The following is a 20,768-nucleotide window of genomic DNA, read 5'->3' on the forward strand; positions in this document are numbered from 1 at the left end:
TGCCAGTGTTACCTTTCTGGTTGCTCTGCTCTGATAACATGGGTACTTTAAGGCCGCTTTTGCCTTGCAAGCCGTCATCGTCACATTTTGCTAGTCGAGTAGACTAATATCTAGAGCAACGACCTGTTGCTTAGTTAGAATATCATTTGTAAGTTTAGGATGGGCAAGTAGGCAGGTCCTTGACTTTCCCAGCGCCTATTTCCGCCGTAGTTGCTATGGCGCCCGCAAGAAAGCATCAAAGAATAAATCGAGGCAGAAGTAGAAAATACAGACCAAGAATTCCAAATTACATGGCACCTGCCTTGTAGCATGAAGTGCTGTCAAGTTTTTTATTTCACATACGCTCGAGGTCACGCAGCCCTGTGTCTTAGGAATCATGAGAGTAAAGTGCCCGATTTCTACGAAAGACCCGAAAACCTCTCAGCGCAGTTTCATCAAGTGTGGTACTATAAGCATGTTAAAACTAATACAGTAGTGCCAGGAATACATGTTCACTTTACGCCCTAGTACCTACGGCATCAGTGACGCTATGCGGTTGGCACACGGCGTAACAGCGACCGTGGCAGGCATCACTGCACACATCCTCTATTTTTACCGAGAGGAACATTTTGAATCATGATCAGTCAGCGTGCACCAGGGCCCGCGCGTACTGCGTACGCACCGCAGTAGTGTGTTGTCGAATACGGACGTGGTGCGGTTGCTGCGCATGGCACGTCCAAAGGTGGACATAGGATCGGCAGCAAGATGCTGCAGCCTAGGCCTAGATAAAGCAGTAACAAGATTTGTCACTGGCAACTGAAATCTGGAATGGAGAGGCCGCTGCCAATGCGTATACATACTAACAAAATATCGTGTATGCCCAGTAATGTTACCTGAATAATTTCTTTCAGCAGACAAAATCGCAACCCGTTTTGCATAGCCCAAAGCAATTCGCTCTTGGGTGTCACCAACCGGTGTCCACGAGCCTTTCACGCCAGGGCATTCCAAAGCAGGTGCAGGCCAGGACATGACGCGCTCTGTTCAAGAACGTACAGACTAAAGTTAGCTGGAGGTAGAAAGAATGATCTATGGAAAGGCCCCAGAGAGCCCAAGAAATACCGCGTCACATCTAGCGTGAACTATGATATGCGAAGCGCTGCGCTGTCGCAAGCGGAACCCCGATAGCTCCAAACAGCACGAGATCAATATTGTGATCGCCACACAGTGTAGCACGCTTCAATTTGCCCAGAAATTCAAAAGAACGGGCCCCAAAAAGAAAGGAGATTCGTGTGGGATGCACAGGGCATGTAATCGTGCAGGAAACTCTCGAGCGGAGTATCATGCTAATAAGATAACCCTTATGAATGGATATGTGGTGATGGCGTATGAAAAGCCTCGTTTGAAGCCATTGAGACCCATCTGATCCGTTGTCAGACATTCAATGGCTTTGGTGTTGGTGCGTGGTATTGCTACATCGGCTGGAATGTAGAGTCGAATATCGCAGAAGCTCGCCGGATGTGGCATTTCCGCAGCGTTGATCACGGCAACAACGTCGAAACAGGGATCATTATCGAAATTCATGGCGCATATCCTGAACCATACTTGTCCAGTGTATCCCTGACACTCGCACAAACGGGTGATGGTATTGCAACGTGAGCATCATGCTTTTCCCCATCAGCAAAGACTGCAAAGACTGCAACCGCGCAGCTCACAACCCCAACCAAGATTTGGTGGCTATGAAGCCATGCGTCAAGTAGCGAGTACGCTGCCCATGTGACAGTACCAGACCGTTGCTGATGATTTTTCTGGCATTATCTGAACCCGGGAAACAAGGTCGGGGCCACTAGTCTTCCCCACCTGTCTCAACGTCTAGTCTGAGCACTATGAGGTCAAGCAGCTGGAAGTGAGTGCGTCGCATGCGCCAGGGCTCGAGGTTGCTGCTAATATGTCCATCTTGGACTTTCCTTGTTTCGAAGCCAGAACCCCCTCGCGCCCTCAAAAGTCTAAAGCCGCCGGAGTGGATCATGTGTGGGAAGCAAAAAGCAAGGAAACAGGACGATGCAAGAATGTCGACGAGGAGAAGCCTGCGCATGGATTTCAACACTACGCGGCGACGACCCACTTCAAGTGATCACCTTGGCCCACGACAATAAGATGAGCAAGACGTGCACGACTGTATATTCCAAAAAGTCTTCGTCATTGCAACTGCGACAGTCCTAATGGTCACTTCCGCCCATCTATATCATGAGACATAAAGCTGATTGCCCCGTCCCTCCCATATCCATCAGCAAGTATTTGATACGGCGGTGTTGGCTGCGATCCGATTGGTCCCTGGGACGTGCGGTGAGTTTGGATAGTTGCGATGTAGCTTGACAATGTGGTGACCAGCCTAGGTGCAGTGTTCAGTTTTGTGGTGTACAGCTGTGTTGTCAGTACCAGAGCCCCCTGCTCTGCAGATGCTACGCGGGAGGCAGAACATATTCCTGCGAAGTGAGATGTCCAGGCGAGAGGGTCAAACTCAAGCCGATGCGAAGGGGAAAATAGTGGCCACTGATCGTGTTGGCCGCCTCCTGCATCCGCATCTGCGCCTGCTTTCTATCGATTCGGTGGGCAGTCCACGCGATGGCTCGACTTTGATGCTCATCCTGACTCGCACGTGGGCGCCATCAATGCCTGCGCCAACCCCGATCGGAGAAGCCACACGCAATGGAGCTTGTGTATTCTGCATCTGCGTCTGGGAAGGCCGTGCTCCTCACAATGATGAGAGTATCTCACTCCGCGTCGCGCCTACGAGAAGCAGGAAGCTAATCGCGCGTGCTCAACGGCCTTACGTGAAGGATTGCCTGTTATGACCCGCAAGCACCGTGCTCCTTTGCTGTTCGCGATGCTGTGTAGGACGATGACGATCGGAGCGGTGCACAGGGTGTGTATCTGAGAACCGATTGCGACGAGAGACTGGATTGGAGGGCGGCGGAGACAACTGCGATCATTAACACCAATAGCCAAGCTGACCCGAACAGTCGACAGGCAGTAGCCAAGCCAAGCAGCAAGAGCCGGCTTTGCGCAGCTCTATCATCGTGGAGTCTGCTTCGTCGCTTTGGCGCGGCATGTCTTCAACGTCAAGCCGTAGTACGTGTTGCCCAAGTGTAAATGCCCCTCCGTTGATCGCGTCAAGGCGAGCCGACGTGGCGCGGGTTACTATGATTCTGACTTGGGCATGACCAGGCTGCACGAGAATCGCCTTGTCGTGGTCATGATTCCATGGTAATTGCGCGCTCAGTTGTCCTGAGCAGATACCGTACGTGTCTGGACGAAAGGCGCGGCGGGGCAATGAAGACCGCTAGCTTCCCTAGCAGCAAAGGGCGTAACCGAAACCTACTCGATACTCGACAACCGGATGCCACCTTCATATGATCAATCTTTCACAAGGAGCTTATGTAGAAGAGATATCATGGTTAATCTCTTCATAGTGTTAAGATGCATTTTGCGTGAAGTGCAGCCAATATCGACGTCGCCTCAATGGGGACCCGCTAATGACGATAGCCACTAGCAAGACCCCAACTTAGTCTAGCAGCGACACGCGAACATCGACAACAACAAGACGCGCAAGTAACGATTTCCGCAAGCAACTTACTATGTACTTTGCAGTAAGCGAAATGTCGCGTCGCAACTAATAGATTTGTGTCTGAAATTACTGGCGCTCACGAAATCGACATTGACAGCGCGCCTCATATCGCGCCGTATGCCAACCTGTGTACAACCCGCTCCAGCGACGGCTGCGACTAAAACTGTACATAACTGGAGCCTTCCGTACATGACCTTCCCACAACGACATCCAGGTTCTGCACTCGTGGAACCTTCAGCGCCGTGATGTCTTCCGGCGAACCTGAACGCCCAGCGACAACTTCCGCACCTGCCGCCAGTCACGTGCCCCAACCCTTCCCCTAGCTTTGGCTGGATAACAACAACCACCAGCGGCAACGAACAACATTAACCCGAACAATCCCGCCAGTAGCTGCCACCCGCCAGATGCCGCCACAAGATCCCCGTGCCGCAGTGCACCAGGTCGAAGAGGATGAATTTACGGTAGTCCTCGACACCTTCGTCAATGTAGCCAGTGCCGCTGAAAGTACACCCGACGATGTAAAGGCTGCGTTTGTCCAAGCAAAACACAATTTTCATGCCATCAAACCCGACTCAACGAAGGCCCTTGAGTCGGCCAGCAGCTCCTTCTGGCAGGCTGCGGCGCTGTGGGGGACCCATCAGCACTACAAGCAGAGCTGGGAAGACTTTGCGGCCGTCCACGAAGCGCCATCAATAGTGCGCAACGTGCTCAGCACCAAGGTGCGAGATCTTGAGGCTTGTATACGACCTCTTCGAGCAATCATAGCGATCCAGAGTGCTTGGGGAGCAGATTGGTACCGCCGATTGCGCCTTGTTGCGCCCTTTCCTATTGCGCCCAAACACACCTTCCTCGAGCAAATCGCCAAGCTCTCACGCAACGAGACCCTTTCTGCCGTCGAGCGCCTGTTCCCTGCCTCTCTTCAGCTCCGTGTCGCCCACCACCTTCATAGCGCCTCTTTCGAGGAGAGCATCAACAACGGCACGCGCGCTGTGACAGTGAAAGACCTCGAGCGTTTCATCGCACGAGGCATGACATCGATTGGTACTTCGCTCAACTATCGGGAGCCTTCTCGCCGCGGCCGCCCGGCACGTGACACCCCACGTCCGAAGACTCCTCTTCGACGCATCGTGTCTCCAGAGCAGCCGCGTTACGCCTCCCCTCTATCCCTGGCCGGGCCCGCCTGCAGTGACGCTGACGCAGGCTGGGAGAGCGAGGATCCTGGTCTTGATTCTCCGCTTTCGCGCATCAGCAACAGGTCGCCCCCCAGCCTTGACGTCTCTGTCCTGGACTCCATATCGCAACAAGGATTTCTTACCGATGACAACGTATTTGAGACGAGCATGATCAACGACCCGTCATTGCCGGAGACCAAGTCAGCACAAGATCCAGAGAGCAAGACATCGCGGAACAAGCAGGCTATGGCCATTCCGTCGCCGCAAATCTTGAACGCCAATCTTACCTTCTCTGGACCCAAAACTACGCTCTCAGGATCCAATTCTCCGCTGGCTGGGCAGACCGGCGACGAAGTAGACAAACGACAGAACGGCACCATGGCAGCGAGTGAGTCTAATGGTGGTGCACCACGAAAACGACAGCGCAAAGCCGAAAGCCCTCATGCAGCGTCCGGCGACCTTGCTCCCGGAGCTCAGCTTCACTCTGGCACACTTGACACGCTGCTCCGTCGCCTCACCTCTGGACAGCACCCCCATGACTACGTCTTTTACGACGTTGGCCATCTTGACGTCTTGTGGCGTCCAGCAGCGATATCAGCCGCCAAGTTCGCCAAAGCAAGGAACGTCCTCGTCCGATTGTGTCTTCACCGTCACTGGATACTCCTCCGCTTTGACCTTCGCGACGTGACGGTGCATCTATACGACTCCATGCGTCACCACATCCCAATTTCAGATCGCCGACGAGCAATTGCAGTCATTGGCACAGCCATCTGGGACGCCGCGGATTCCGAACACACCGTTGAGCATTGGGCTCCTCCCATTGAGGTGTCTGTTCCACAGCAGCAGAACAACTATGACTGTGGAATTTGGGTTATTATCACAACCATGCGCATCATCCATGGACATGATGTCGATACCGCACAAAACACGCAGCTCTGGCGTCTACTATTGCAGGCACTTGAAAGCGAGTACGGCCGTAGCCAAGCTCTCGCCCATCTCTCAAAGCTTCTCGAAAATTCGTCTCAGCGGGCCCTTACCCGGCTGACGGAAGACGTCAAGACGATTCGAACATTAATCCAGCAAGCACTCGCGAGCGCTCAGACACGTCAACAGCAGGCAAACAGTCGTGCAGACCACCTGGCCGCCGCTGTCGAATCCAACCGCACCATGCTCCGACGCCAGCATGGTTTGCTGCGTAAGGTCAGCCGAAAGGTCCAAGACCTCGATGAGCACAGTATGGCACTTGATGGGGCCTGGCAACAGCAACACACGCAGATGCGAAATGAACTGGTGTCCATCCAAGAAAATGTGGACACACTGCAACTGTTCCAGGAGATTCTCACAGAGTTTACTCAACTCGTGAAGCAGCATGGAGCGGCAGATGGACACGACCAGATCCAATCTGTTGAGGGCTTGGAAAGAAAGAGGACGGCCCTACAGGATACGATAACCGAAGCTGTGAAAGGCCTTGGACATATATCGGTAAAGATGGCGAAGCTGAACAAGAATGGCAGCTGAAAATGTGCGAGATGTAGCCTGGTCGTCAATGAATAATAATCTTCAAGCGCCTGGTAGTCAATGAGTAACAATCTTCAAGCAATATCGCTTACAAAGTACATCAACATTGCACTGCAACATCTCAGTTGTTCTAGATCTGTTTCAATGAGGTTACATGGTGCTTGTGCCTACTGTAGTTTGACTTAGTAGTGAAGGAACAGATAGAGATGGAAAGCTGATGTAACTTTGCATTCGGTATGCTATCAGTAAAATCGCGCGATAGCATGTTCTCTTCACGATTGAAAGGGTCTTTTAATGCTTCTTCCTATCGCGCATGCTGCAAGACTAAAGGCGCTTCTTTGAGTTCATGTTGCTCTAAGGTATGCAGGCGAAGTGATTTGTTTTCAAAGAAATAGTTAATTTAGCTCGTTCCTCCACCACGTATCTATTACCCTCCTTATTACATGTATTCTTAATACCCTCAGATGAAGAGAAAAGTTTGAAATCATAGTCTGTTCTCTTTGCTGAGAGGCAACGAAGAGAGCATAAGAATAGACACTTGATATATAAAGATGCTATGCATGGAGTGCATCATGATTACGCATATTGTGGCGTATATTTAGAGAAATCTTTTTGCTATAAGTGCTGCTCGTATGAAGGTGGTACTCATATACCTCCTAGAGATGCGTGTGAAGGTCGCATTTAGGCAATCTAGGTGAATACGTAGATGGATTATTCTTGTAGTAGATATGTAGGCATAGAGACTACTTCCAGATATATAAGCATTATTACTCTGCCTATATAGAAGTAGCATAAATATGTAGAGATCTAGTCTATGTAGTATTAAAGATGTATATGGTAAGAGCGCTTTGCAGTCTTTACAAGATTAGGAGCGGTAGCTGTATAAGCAATGGACTATGGAAATGTTATTTTCAATGCTGAAAAGCATAATATCTTTTGTTCATATGGAAGTGGTCTCTCTTTGTATGATCTATATGTATATGTTCTTAGATATCTATATAGCTACAACAGTACCAGCGTATCAATATCTGCAAGCATAGATTAGCAAGTTATAGCATTATTTCAAAGGTTTTATTGTTCAGCTGCTCATATAGAAGTAGCTTCTTCATTTGGTAGTTTGGTGCCTACCGTGTTCGGGTCTACGTATAGGCTCAGATTTCGTGTTATAAGAGTGCAGCTGCGGTCAGTGCAGTTGTAAGAAACAAGTAAGCACAAAAATATCTATATGCGAGCTTACTTCCTATAGACAGTGCTGCTATTTATTTAGTTAGTAGTTCTCGAGTCTCTACAGCTGCTGTTAAAAGCAGTAAAGACGTCCGTCGTTATACTTATCCCCGATCTACTACAAGTGTTACCAAACTCAAGTTGCCTCTACGATCCAGGATCCTACTCAATACTTCCTTCTTATGCTGCTCGCTGGTAAATTAACTACCAGCTTCGTTGCTGGCGACGAACGCTAGCGCCGAATGATCCGCAGAGTGTCTAATCTCTCGCGCCAGTAATAGGTTCATCAATACTGATTCCGCATCGGGCCGATAAATTTTCAAATCTTCGGGGATCTGAATTTGCTGGTCTGGATCTTCCTACCGAGGTAGGCTGACATTCTGGTCGAAGTGTCGTCGTTTGCCCTAAAACCACTACATGTCAAGTTCAAGTCGCTACCGCTGGGGAGACTATAGGCACTAACCAAGATAAAGCGTAACACATACCTTGAGACATTGATGCTTTCGTGGGAACTACAAGGCGACCTATGCTTATGGTAATTAAGCTAATAGTTAGATGTCCTTTCAATATAGCGAATCAGTTGCCATTGGTCACCCTTTCTTGTGTAGGTGATATCGTAGCTTCTAACTATAGCAGTTTCATTTCAATAAACAGGGGCACAATAATAGATGGAGAGACAAAGAGAAGCTCATTAGTATAGATGTTGACGATGAATGAGATGCAGAATTTGCGAAACCCTGCGGGGCGAAGATATTTCGTTTCCTCCCTACTAAGCATTGCAACACCGGCTCAAACACCTGAGATCTGCCATAAGCCGAGTTTGCAGAGCCACTGGACAGTCACCTCCCACCTCTCCTTCTATGCTCACACCGCGCCCAAGTACAATCAACACAGCCTTAACCCAGACTCGTCCATTTGTCTGCCCAGAATTTGACAATCAGAGCAGTAGGCGTTCATCCCGCCCTTGCATAACTCCGTCAGTCGAACGAAGACGCCTTTGTCCAGTCTAAGAAGAAAAGACTTAGCAGTAGATGTTCAGGATGCAGCGTTGAGCGTTCACCTCAGCGAGAAGATTTGGAGAGCATGGCCATCATATTAAGCAGTGGAACATGGATGGCATGGCGGAAACGAGGGATAGAATACAAAACAAAACAGCCGAAGCACGAGTGGCTCAGACGAGGAGCACCGCCTCGCCCTTCCAAAATGCCTTTATTGTCGGTGTGGTCGCTCAGTTAATCTGTGTGAGTAGCCAGTATTTCTGATTGGCATAATGTCGTTTTCCCCATAGTTATAAACCCACGTTCGGCCTCGCGAAGTTTCGCGCCTCTGTTCAGTTCGGAATTCTGCTTCGGTACATTGGTAATGCGTGGCATGCCCGTACATATACCAACTTCCCATGACATCGTTGCTGCCAATTATAAGCCGCCCACCTCGAACCTTATACGCGCTTCGCTCACCTTCCAATAACACGCTGCCTTCACACAGCACAAAGCCTGCCGAAACCCCAGAAGCCATGTCTCTGTCGACACGGACGATACTCAAGGCATCTACTCCTGCATGACTGCATTTGCACATCGTTAACTTATTTAGACATTGACGCAGCACATTCTGCGACACTCACAAAGCTATATCTGAAGCCTCAAACCGGCCCTTACTCTGTAAAGCCACCACTCCAACAGGCCTTGCAATCGTTTCGCGCTGTGTACGCTCAAACCGACGCGGCTGGAGCTGTGTGCCAGTACCCCCAGAACCTCTGCGAACCCGTTTCAGTGTCCAGCTACCAGAGGCCGATTACGACGCTATGTAGAAGCGCTTCCAGGGATTCCATTTCTCTACTCGTAGACACAGCACAATATTCATTGCTCGTGGATTCGGGACACGGTACGTCGCCTCGCGTCTCTTGATCGTCACAATGTGGCGCAACCCACCGAAGTTATGGCTTACCTAATGTCGATACTCATCGACACGAAGCTCCAAGAGGCTGTAGCGATCAGAGACATCTCCACATCAGACAAGGAGCGAGTCAGCAACGTAACAGCTGATAATCATGACCAAGAGAGGTGATGGCCGTCTCATGGTACCTGATTCCGGCTTTCGTTCGGAGAATCATGATCCACTTAGGGTCATTCAGGTCAGTTTCTGCCAGGACATAAAGAGCTTGCATAAAAAGCCAGAAGCGGGATTTAAAAATGATGTCGAAGCAATTTTGTTGTCAGATATTGATTGACTCACGCCCGCCGAACGGAATCAGTCCACAGAGTAACGGCCGGTTACCTATTACCTATCGCGCCGGAGCTCGAGAATCTTACGTATAACCCGAAATTCTTGCTTGTGAGCTCTCTGGCCTGTTTGACACGCTGACTATGGGTGCTTCTCCGTCTTCGACTCGCTGGCAGAGTGAAGTACCAGAAGTCTTCTCTCGGCAGGAGCATCTTGCAGTCCAACGGCGGACTATCCCGCCTGACTACAAATTTCAGTAGTTGAGGTGCATGATTGTCCGCCAGCAGGATCTAGCCTGTGACTCGACCGCTTTGTCACTGGCGAAGACTTTCGTTTCGTCTTCGCCTTGGGCTCCAACAATGACGCGCTCATGGGGATATATCCACGGGACCCATATCAACCAGCTCCAAATCCTTCCAACTCTCCACCGGCTCAAGTAGCTGCCTACGTTATCCGACGTTGCTCTTCTCGCACGGACTCTCGTGTAGCAGACGTCTACGCCACGTCGGTGCTCGGCATACACTCATTTGTGCTAGGCAGCACCATGATGACCATTTCCGCGACGTTGTGGGCACTTGGGCGTCTCATCAAGCAAGTGACGACGAGATCCGTCGACGACACCGCCCGGCTGGTAGACTTGGCCAACGCACTACTAGCCAGAGTCCAGGAGACGATGTCCAGGTGAAGGCTGTGGTCACCCTCGCCGAAGAGCGTCAAAAGCAAATCAACAAACTCAGATACAATAGCGACGGCGAACAATACTGAGCGAAAGCTCCGAGACCAAATCCGCACTCCAAGGCGATGAAAATGCTGCAGGAGGTTGCGCATCGAGGCTTGAGCATCGCATCACCGAGCTTCAACATCAGCTTCAGGGGCAGCGCGACAAATACGCAGCTCTGGACAGGTCACAAGATGTCAAGCGCAAGAAGTGGTAGGAGTACGCCGCCAGAATGCATCGACAGCGCAGCGCCGACCTTAATGAATGGTACGAACAGGAGCAGATTTCCCGAAATCGCGATGCCTCGGACGATGGCTTGCACCAGCAGCGTACCAGTCAAAGCTCGCGGATTACAAGATTTCGGCAGACGACAATTGGAAGGGCGGTTCTACCACCATCGCGTCTCGTACTCGCAGCGAGGTGGATTTAACAGTTGCATTTCGCATTAGTGGTTCTTGGACTCCGCAGTTCTGTAGTGGAAATAGAGGGCCGTGGAGCGATCTTTATGTATACGACGGTTGTTTACCAGCATAATAGAAATTGAAAAAATGTTGAAGACATAAGAAATTGAGAAGGCAAACAGCAGAGGACATGTGAACATGTGATTATGACAACTGCGGCGATCACTTGCTCACGTACCATGGCTAACACGTACCAAAAAGTGGCGCGACAACTGGATGCAAATAAGAGTGACTCTCGAGGCGATATACCTCTGACGGTCACCATTCAGCTGGCAGCGACAATTCACCGACTCCCAACAGCCTATTCCGCCACCTTGTCGATTGCGTGCAGGTCCACCACAAAATATCCTCATCACTAATCTTCATCATCTTGGCCTGCTGAATAGGCTACGTCATCTTCAACGCCAATCATTCTGGCGCCAAAACGCCCCCTCAACGATCCTACATTACTCGTCCCGCCGTCATCAGGGCCACGCCGCGTTGGAGCGTGAGCAAGCGAAGCTTAGACTCTCGGCGATCGACTGAATGAGGGAGACACGAAGGGGTAGGTGGGCGATGGATGAGAATAATCAAGGATGGAGTGAAGACTTGAATTGAGGCGGGGCGAGGAGGTGAGGGGCGATGGCAGAGAAGGGGGAGCGGAAGAGAAGATGATACTAGGGAGCAGGGATTGTACATGGAGAAAGGATGTGACAGATAATGCGTTACCTTCTAAAATGTTCGCACTTCCTTGCTGGGACAGCGGTGTGGAGAGGTGATGTACGCACTTGATATGCAAAATGCCAATATGGGTAGTCGATCTTGATGAATTATGTGAATTGATCTGTCATGAATACGTAGTTTTGCCGGACACTCAACAAGAAAGAGGTGCACGAGAAGGAAATCTAGCACTACGATTCCAAGATATGCAGCCAAATACATCTCCTCCATGTCCTGGTACGTCTCATTCCTTGCCAATAGCACTAGTAGATGTGATATGCGCGAAGCCGTCCAGCTTGCGCCGCTTCCCTGAGTCTACTGGCGGGATGATATCCCGCGCACCAGGCATCAACAGGGTGCTCATGCGAGGTGAATTCAGATCGGTGGGCTTGCGCTTGCCCAGAAGCGACGTCTTTGAGTTAGAGTTCACAGACTGCGAACCCTGGTAGTTCTGTGTCAAGATTGGCAGACCTTTGGAGTTGGACACCGTGTGCAAGGGGGTTCCCATCGGCTGCTTGCCCTTGTCAAAACGCGTCGTAGTCGATGCGCGACCATCGTTGCCAGTAGTAGGACGGAAGATGGGTATCGTGCCAGAGTTCCTTCGAAGAGTGATGGGCCGGGTGCTTGGCTGATAGATCGATTGCATGCCGGGGAACGAGGGAAGCACGATGGGTGACCGAAGCAAGTCTTTCAAGAGCCGATTGCTGTCTTTGAGTGGAAATTGCGATGTGAGTGTGTCGACTGGTTGGTCGATCTCTGTGGTTGGATCGCTCCGACGCTGCTGCGAAATGGTTGGCTTGGGTGGAATTTGCGATGTGAATGTGTGGACTGATTGTTTGATTTTTATTGCTGGCTCGCTCTGAGAACGCTGCAGCGAAATAGTTGGCTTAGGTGGAAATTGTGACGTGAGTGTGTCGACTGGTTCGTTGATCTCTGTGGTTGGCTCGCTCTGGGGACGCTGCTGCGAAATGGATAGCCGTGAAAGGGTAATGTGTCTCTTCAGAAAGGTGAAGACAAGGAACCAGATCAATGGCGAAGGGTACCACAGAAAACAACAGCAGAGATGCGCCGCGAGAATATCAATGACATCGTGCAAGCCAGGTGAAGGGATCCTGCTGCTTCCCTGGAGAACACGAGAACCTAGGACATGCCAGATAAGGAGAAAGATGATGAAGGCGAGAGGGCGGAGCCAGGGGTGGTCGAAGTCGGTGAACATGGCGAACGGAGATTGCAAAGACGATTGTGGAGACGAAAGGTACGGAGGAACTGAGCTTGTGGTCGTCTATACATGCTGGGCGGGCATGCTGCTCCACACGACTCGCAGTGCCCCGAGCGTGAGACATCGGGCTGCCCGAAATTTCAGACGTTATGTTCAAGCTGGAGTTGGACATAGACATGCTAGGCGGACATAATCCTTCCTACGACCCGCAGTAGCCCCGAGCGTGAGACTTCGGGCTGCCCGAAATTTCATAGCCTGACAACCTTCTGAGAAGAGAACGAAAGGTTTTCATAGTTGAATTTGTCCTTATCGCATTTTGTTGAATGTAGCCACACTTAGGAGTAGAAGATAGCTCTGCTCGGGAGTTATCCAGAGGGGCGGTGGCATGAATTTGGTGGATCGTGGCTGCAATCTAATCGACTCCAGAAGGGTTTGCCTGTCGTCAAATGTTCGGGTCGATGTCGGCGGTGCGCACAACGTGTCTTGGCCGAGAAGGGGTCTGATGTTGAGACATGGAGATGACCGTTGTAGGTAGACTACCCCAGTAGTGGAGTCGCCGCCGTTGCCTGCTCTAGAGTGGTTGTGGAGGCGGAAGTAGCCGAACAATATTCGCGCCACTCAGGCAACGGCGATGATGAGCGCGACGCTGACTGGCGCGGTGAGCTTGAAGCCATCACGGAATCTAAACTTGCGCTTGGATAGATGGGAGTACATTGTCGCGGCGGGCCGCGTGTTTGGCGATGGCGAGTGGCGTTGTGAGCGTCTAGGCTGGGCACGAAACGCGTGGTCACGTGCCTTCGCGCTGAAGACACGGAATCTGCCGGATAGACAGCTTATGACGCAGGGACGCTGAGGCGGCACTGTCGTCAGTTAGACGATATCATCGACTATTCCAGCTTCCTAAGCATGCCTCTTAGTTGCCGGATAGGTCGCCGCTCGCTCCTTAAAACGTGCCGCCGTGTCCAACTGCTGTTGCCTGCTAGCCGGTCTACGCCCATCATACACTGTATCTGCTTCGAAGGTACTGCTCCTCAAGGATTCCAAGGTGGACGGATACTCTTGTGTAGTTCCTGAATCAAGTCGGGAGGAACACGACACAGTAGTCGATGGGGGCAGAAAAGAGAAAAGCACGAGTAGCGGGGTTGGCGGCGCTTTGACGGGCGTCGGACAGTCGATACGCGCAATAGCACGTTGCCAAAATAGCAGGACAACTTAAATATTCAGCTACAACGAGGCAGAGATAGTCGAGGCTGAGGTAGTGAAGTGGTGGTGAAAGGCTAGGTCACGTTATCACAGTCTACGCTCAACAACATGCGGTATAGTCAGCAACGTCGAAGCATCTGAAAAACGACAACTGCAGAAATCCCCGCTCGGAATCGGCAAATGTAGGAGATCTCCTGCGCATGCTTCGGTATCGAAGGCATGAACCTTGGGAGACAAACAAGATGTCCTTGGAGAAAGTGAGCAACGCCGAAGTTACAATACACAGGTACGTAAGCTATAGGGACATGCATGGCAAGAAGAAGCGATATGAGACAAAGATGTAGGCGACGTCGAGACAATACTATGACATAAGATACGCAGGGCAGTGGAGACTGGGGTAGGAAGTTTTTCAAGCTGTCACGTGCCAGCACCTTCATCGCTGCCCCAACACGACGACCAAAATTGCAATACATGACATTGGGCATTGCAGCAAAAAAAAGCAGAAGAAAGGCCAAAGTTTCTGCAAACCTGCATGACCGCAGATGAAGAATATGTTCGCCTGGATCGCGACGTTCGTACAATCGCAGAGGGCGTATATCTGGACAAGACCTCGCGGATCTACTGGGATTAGTGACGCGATGGCTTGGTGAGAACCACAGTCGTTCCGAGGAATATCATCCACCATCTACGAGCACATCACGGTCCCTAGGATGATCATCAGCACGTCGAACAATAGAGTATGCGGCAGCGGGACAGCCTTGCGAGGCGACGACAGTCTCGCAGCACGTGCCTACCGAGCAGCAGTCAACACATCTCAAGTCAAACCTCCCTCTATGATCAGGACCATACCAAGCTTAACACACGGCTGCCATTATTCTCTCGTCATCGACGCACCAGCACGTCCGCGCCGGCATACCAAACGCCTGTCACGCTCAGTACCCGCCTAACTACTCGCCGCCGAGATCATGCCGTTCTCTTGTCGGATCACCTAACTACCACCCAGCTTCTGGTAGTCACCAGTGACATCCCTCTGATAGAGGTACTAAGTCTTAAGGCCGCTAAAGAGCATCGGTCAGCAACGCTCCAAACAGTGTGAATGTTGGAGCAAATATCAACGCTGTTAATAGGGATATCAGCCAGACATCTCAGGGAAACTGTCATTCTCCTCTTCCAATGCAGGGTCCGTAACCGACCCACGCTACAAGCCAGTTTAACAACCATCCTCGCCGATATCTCTTGGGAGCACGCTATAGCCCATGCTAAGATAGACGAGTGGAGAATATTCAAGGCTGAGGCCTTGTAAACTGGTCCTCTCGTAAGGTTCTTTGACGAGAAGCACTAATACTAGAAGACGTCCATGACTTCGCATCCCGCTCTCACAGCTGCATGCAAGACCAAAGAGCAGTAGGGCAACACCTCCCGTCGTTTGCACCGCGCCAACATCTTCCTTCTTTCGGCATTGTCTCCTGACACTGCTAGGTTTCTGAAAAGTATTGCCACATCGCACGTTGTTAATAATTTGTCCGTAGCCATGATGCTTACCCTTCAGCGCAATGGCTCAGAGAAGGTGTCAGGGCTGCTGGATTAGGCTAGGTAGTCCAGACACAGGACTCACAGCCTTGACCGTCTTGCCTGGCGGGATAGACTCACCCACAGGCAATGGCGGCTGGTCTGGGTTGCCTTTCAAGGAAGAAGACATTGACAGTTTCCCTGAGATTTCGCGCAGCCACTTCTCGTCGTCTTTACGTTTCATCAGTCAGCTCCCCGCAATTGAAGCGAGTGAATATTTATAAGTCCACTGCCAACAAGTTCAATTCACGCCGATGATCTGCCTTCACCTTTTCCAGCATCGACACACACAAGTATGTCTTCTCCAGGACTTGAGCCTTTCAATCATGGTAGAAGTCGTAGTGTCTGCAGTCTCATGACAATGCTCGACATCTCAGCTAGGGCAACCGCTCCCAAATGAGTCAGCAATGAGGTTGCTATTCAGGCTCAATCACCCTAGGAAAGACTAGATCCTCAACGGAGGATCACGTGAAGCCACTAACCTCCAACCCGAACAATAGTTTCGAGCCCAGGCTATTGTCCACTCATAGTCCCGAGTACCAACTCCACTAAAAGCTTGCCGGCTTGCGGTCGAGGCACAGCTGGCAGTTGACACTTCAACTGTTCTTGGGATCAAACGCGGATGCAGAAAATATTCACTGGCACTATCGACGTCTGCTGCAGACTCTGCAACAACCAACGCGGACTCCCAGAAGCCAGCGCGAACGCCTTCGGTCTCTACCTTAAGGACACACTCGTTACTTCCAAGCTATAATTGAAGTCTTTGCTAGCGTCTATTTGCCAGTCGGATTGTTATCTTACGTTTCCCTCGAAGGATGGACGCCTCTGTCTTGTGGGGAGCTGTCTGCTTTATACCTGAAACTTGAGGCATTATTTGGAGTTCTATTGTTCCTCAACCGGGCGTTTCCAAGGTTAGGTCCAGACTGCTTCTATGAGCTTTAAGCCCGCCTCGACGAAGCTTTGCACATGATTAGGAGCGCCACTGTTGCCCGAGGTTACAGAGGCCACCCATAGCAATCGAGTATGACGTCTTCGTGACCGAGATGCGACATAGCGGGCAAAGATGGCGGGTCGTGGGAGACCGTGTCGGAGTCATCGTTGATATACATGGACATCGAGCTTGTGCAAGGGTACGTCAGACCTTCTCCGACCGCGAGTGGCGTACGTCTCCTGGGCATATCCTCCTCGTCCAAATGCGGAGGCTGTTTCAACAGCACATCCAAGATTGAGTAGCCAGCCACACATCGAGATAGAGCGCGTTCTGGTTGTCAGTGTGGAGGTGTTGGAGGTCGTCCAACGTGTCTTCGAGAACTTGGCGCAATTGCATCCCAGAAAGCTGCGCGCTTCGTTGCTGCTCTCATCTGAAGCATGTGGTACCAGCAACCGCTATGAAAATAGCTCTTCGTCTCGTGTAGCATTCCATTTTCCAGACCACCGATTCTCTTCCCCATTTGCAGGTCATAGAAGATCATGTCGAAGTCGTAGTAGATATATATCAATTGCGTGCTCGCGTCGAGCTCCTCTAGCGACAGCCTATTCGAGCCCTGCTTGCTTAGCATTTTAGTATCTTTTCTTTGGGGCATCACTGAGGAAGCGGGATCATTAGGTTCGAGCGCCGGTAGTTCTGTAGCTCCCTCGAGGTCGATTTGTGGGGCCCCAGGACAGCGAATCCTCGGGATAGACGTCATCCACATTCTCGTTCACCGTCAACAACCTGGTCTCAGCTCTACATGATCATACAGCGATGCCACATATTCACTGCTCTTCTCATCCGTACTTTTGCCAGCCGCCGTGTACCGTCTTCCAAACACCGCACACGCCGTGAGCTCATGTGCTGCTACGTACACCAGCAGGGCTTGCTTTCCTCCAACCCTAACTTTTTGCCATAGAATTGCGTCATCAATGCGTAGCTCATCGCTAACTTGCTTTAGAACCCCTGCTTCCCACTGCCATCACACCCGCAAAAAATAGTCGACCGTACACAGTTGCCCTGCAATCAGCTCGCTCAGACAGGCTCTTGAAAAGCGGGGATCTTGGAATCCTAGCATCTGGTAGAAGGTGGACACATTAGCCCCTTGGGCGCAACAAGCATATATCCGAGCGGATATGAATTCCCTCGCCACTGAGTGCATCTGCTTGAATTGTGCTGAGGCTTCAGAAAGGGAAGATGTTGGGCTTTGGAGGTCGTGGTATTATGTCACCTGTCCACCAACACCGGCCTAGCCGTCTACTGTCATCCGTCAGCTTCCTTGCCCGCAGACGAGGCATCAAAGTTTGCTTCGGTCCATGAAGCATTTAGACTGGACAGGATGGCCTTCCTTGAGCTGTCTTATGTACGACATTGTCGCCATAGGCAACGGATCCTGGGCGGCTGCATGAAAGGTCGCAGGAACCAAGGTGCCGACTTTGAACTAAAGGAGGTAGTTCTGATTGAGTACATCACACCCAGTCTCGATGTGGCTCAAGTCAGCCGTCATCTAGCACTGATGAGTGCAGTCAACGCGGCCGGCACTTGCGTCCTGGCCGACAACAAACCATGTTCCCCTTCCAACCGCCGGCCATCACTGCCCTCAACGATCTTCTCTGATGCTATCGCGGCTAGGGATGTGCACTACACTTATGCAGGATGACTTCTTGGTCTTCTTTGCAGAGCAGACGTGCCGAATGGAGCCTGATGCAGCGAGGGAGAGTAATCGGCGTTGGTCGCGCCCTTGGACTGGTGCGTCTCGATGCGGGGTGTGAGATTGGGAATGAATTTCTTGCGGGTAATTCCTCAAACAAATACTCTCTACATAGCCGTCTTCCCCACCCATAGTCGCAAAAGTCAAGCTATCTCTTCGCCGCAGGCAGAGAGCAACGAGATTGTCTTTCGTTAAGCACACAATCTGTGGCAGTAAGACCTGGCAGACTTTAATATCGGACAAGATCGAAAGCAGGCGGGAAATGGGCTCAATAACCTCCCATCTCAAGTACCGCTCTGAGGTTAGTCGTGTATTTTCTGGACTCGTACTACGTTTACTGCCAAGATGATAAATTTACCTCCAGAAATGATGAACCGCTTACGGCTGTCCTCAATGAGGCTCAAAGTGTCTACAGACACACCGCACCATAGGGCTACAAAATGCAATGATAAGTATCCTCTTCATCGTCACCTCGATTTCCAGTGATACAGTTAGCAAGATAGAAGTCGGCCAGTTTCAAATACCCACGTCTCATGTCCAGTGATTGCAACGAATACCTATACATCTGAATGACGAGAGGGCTATGCAAACTTGGCATTGCTCACGACAGTCTCTGACGATTAGGGTTGCGAATGAAGACTAATGGTTATGCATGCGCCACTTCCAAGCCCAATAGTCTGACTGAGTGCATTAGTCCAGCCTCGGGACGTTCGTAGTAAAAGGAGACCTGGGCTTTTGGGAGGATTAGTGGTTGAGTTGACCCGCATCCGGAATTTTCGGACCTACGCAGCCACCAGCATTACTTTAGTCGTTGCAACTTCTCGAATCATCGAAGGGCCAACTGAAGCTAGACGTAGTGGCTCAGACGACGAGGGCATACGTGGGCCGACTGGCTTGAGTAGCTAAGTGTGCGATATTACTCCCAGGTTCGACAGATGCTGTGCTCAACTGTGAGTAGAAGACTGCCTCCCGACGCATGGTAGTTCAGATTCTGGTGATGATATGTTTGGTAGGTAGGAGTATTTGTACACTTCTTAATGCTTGGTAGAGTTAAAAAAGTACTTAAGAAGATTCAAGGCTACTCAGCTATGCAAGATAAAGGGGACTTGCGGCGAAGAAGCGGGATACTACCAGGTAGAAGGAATGACTGAGACAGCATGGTTGAGGCAGCTGTTAGTGAAGATTCGATTTAGAAACACTTGTTATTATGGCTATCTACTAGCTGTGAGAAGAGTACGCGCATTCTACCGCCGTGTTGCAGCATTAACATCCTTGAGGCTGATATAAGACTCGATGCTAGGCTCGAAATGTGATGCGCTGTAATAACAAGGAGTGTATAAAATATACGCAGGGAGCTGCAAAGAGTAACGGTGCTCTGTCTAGGAGCTGGAAGAGTTCTGAGGACTTGACCGAGTAGAAGAGAAGAATCCGACAAATCGAAATGGTGTTCAGAGAGACAGCATTTTGCAATTTCTTCAAAATGGAATCACTTTCAGCTGTTGTCACTACTTGGATTTCCATTCAATTTCTTCGTGGTCAGTACATTGTATGATATCAGAGCAGCGAGTGCATGGGAAAGGAATGGCCTGAGCGCATTCGGAGCTAAGGTTTCGTCAACTTGATGGACGTCAGCTTGTGAAGTGATCATGTTGTCGGAGTCGTCGTTCTATTTAGGGTTAGCGTATTTGGCGTCAGACTCTTCGGCGTTAGAGCCGGCTGCAAGCTCTGAATGAGAAGAAGTGGCAAAGATTTGCGGTTGTAGATCTTGCCCGAGGTGTTCGGCATACGGCCGCCTCCAAGATGCGCGTTCCATGCATCAGCTCGCCATGACAAGCTAAGCGAAGAGCGTCACGGCGCGCACCAAGCATGGCATACCGCCGCGCCGAAGCGCGTCGAGCTCGCCACGCGCGACCCTCGCTGATCGAAACCTTGCCGTCTCCACGCGCTACCAATCCCGCGCCTGTTGGTGCCTCATCACGCAGGAAGCGACAATGCTCGAGCACCTGATCGACCGACGCCGTACTCGACCTACAAGATACACAGTATATCGCTCATCGCCCTTGCTTCGCTCTTCGTCTTGATTGGCCGGTTCTTTTTATGGCGCACGCTATTGGATTTCGCAGCCCTTCATACTGTACCTCAAGGCGCAGCCTTCGAGACCCGGCTGCTTATTTGGACTAGCATGACGCGCTATCATGCAGGGCATGATGGAGCTGGCGGAGCCTCGATCGAAGCCTTGACAGCGGCTAGGGACTGGCCAGCAATGGCGGCGGTGGCGGCATCTACTTGGCTGGCATGCAGAAATCATCCCTCGTCGTCAATGGCAACAGCAACGGCGGCGCGGGATCTGCCCTTGGTAACGGTCGACGATCCCTGGCACCATCCAACAAAAAGTTGCGGCGTGGTTGTTTAAGGCTCCCTGCAACGCAGGATAGACCTGCGGCACTGTATTTGTTTGAGGTCTTCTACCAGGCAGGCTA

General features: G+C 51.0%; 8 protein-coding genes across 8 annotated transcripts; 4 read left to right on the forward strand and 4 right to left on the reverse strand.

The window, feature by feature from the left end:
* Window positions 1-623: 623 nt before the first annotated feature.
* Window positions 624-1,008, reverse strand: SNOG_16273 (hypothetical protein; the record flags this gene model as incomplete). The annotated part of the gene is made up of 2 exons (XM_001806345.1): window positions 624-760; window positions 840-1,008. 2 exons carry the CDS (start codon window positions 1,006-1,008, stop codon window positions 624-626), a joined length of 306 nt encoding a protein of 101 aa, XP_001806397.1.
* Window positions 1,009-4,008: 3,000 nt separating this feature from the next.
* SNOG_16274 (hypothetical protein) lies at window positions 4,009-6,294 on the forward strand (the record flags this gene model as incomplete). Its single annotated transcript, XM_001806346.1, has 1 exon — window positions 4,009-6,294. One exon carries the CDS (start codon window positions 4,009-4,011, stop codon window positions 6,292-6,294), a length of 2,286 nt encoding a protein of 761 aa, XP_001806398.1.
* A 2,456-nt stretch (window positions 6,295-8,750) lies between these two features.
* On the reverse strand, window positions 8,751-9,033 carry SNOG_16275 (hypothetical protein; the record flags this gene model as incomplete). Its single annotated transcript, XM_001806347.1, has 2 exons — window positions 8,751-8,926; window positions 8,976-9,033. The coding sequence occupies 2 exons, from the start codon at window positions 9,031-9,033 to the stop codon at window positions 8,751-8,753; spliced, it is 234 nt and encodes a 77-aa protein (XP_001806399.1).
* Window positions 9,034-9,565: 532 nt separating this feature from the next.
* On the forward strand, window positions 9,566-10,503 carry SNOG_16276 (hypothetical protein; the record flags this gene model as incomplete). Its single annotated transcript, XM_001806348.1, has 3 exons — window positions 9,566-9,649; window positions 9,999-10,174; window positions 10,275-10,503. 3 exons carry the CDS (start codon window positions 9,566-9,568, stop codon window positions 10,501-10,503), a joined length of 489 nt encoding a protein of 162 aa, XP_001806400.1.
* A 147-nt stretch (window positions 10,504-10,650) lies between these two features.
* Window positions 10,651-10,990, forward strand: SNOG_16277 (hypothetical protein; the record flags this gene model as incomplete). The annotated part of the gene is made up of 2 exons (XM_001806349.1): window positions 10,651-10,675; window positions 10,734-10,990. The coding sequence occupies 2 exons, from the start codon at window positions 10,651-10,653 to the stop codon at window positions 10,988-10,990; spliced, it is 282 nt and encodes a 93-aa protein (XP_001806401.1).
* Window positions 10,991-11,860: 870 nt separating this feature from the next.
* On the reverse strand, window positions 11,861-12,832 carry SNOG_16278 (hypothetical protein; the record flags this gene model as incomplete). The annotated part of the gene is made up of 1 exon (XM_001806350.1): window positions 11,861-12,832. One exon carries the CDS (start codon window positions 12,830-12,832, stop codon window positions 11,861-11,863), a length of 972 nt encoding a protein of 323 aa, XP_001806402.1.
* A 152-nt stretch (window positions 12,833-12,984) lies between these two features.
* On the forward strand, window positions 12,985-13,537 carry SNOG_16279 (hypothetical protein; the record flags this gene model as incomplete). The annotated part of the gene is made up of 3 exons (XM_001806351.1): window positions 12,985-13,046; window positions 13,262-13,313; window positions 13,367-13,537. 3 exons carry the CDS (start codon window positions 12,985-12,987, stop codon window positions 13,535-13,537), a joined length of 285 nt encoding a protein of 94 aa, XP_001806403.1.
* Window positions 13,538-19,780: 6,243 nt separating this feature from the next.
* SNOG_16280 (hypothetical protein) lies at window positions 19,781-20,494 on the reverse strand (the record flags this gene model as incomplete). The annotated part of the gene is made up of 3 exons (XM_001806352.1): window positions 19,781-19,954; window positions 20,076-20,316; window positions 20,427-20,494. 3 exons carry the CDS (start codon window positions 20,492-20,494, stop codon window positions 19,781-19,783), a joined length of 483 nt encoding a protein of 160 aa, XP_001806404.1.
* Window positions 20,495-20,768: the final 274 nt, after the last annotated feature.

Source organism: Parastagonospora nodorum (assembly GCF_000146915.1).
Source record: "Parastagonospora nodorum SN15 chromosome Unknown scaffold_45, whole genome shotgun sequence".
In the NCBI taxonomy this organism is placed as follows: Eukaryota; Fungi; Ascomycota; class Dothideomycetes; order Pleosporales; family Phaeosphaeriaceae; genus Parastagonospora; species Parastagonospora nodorum.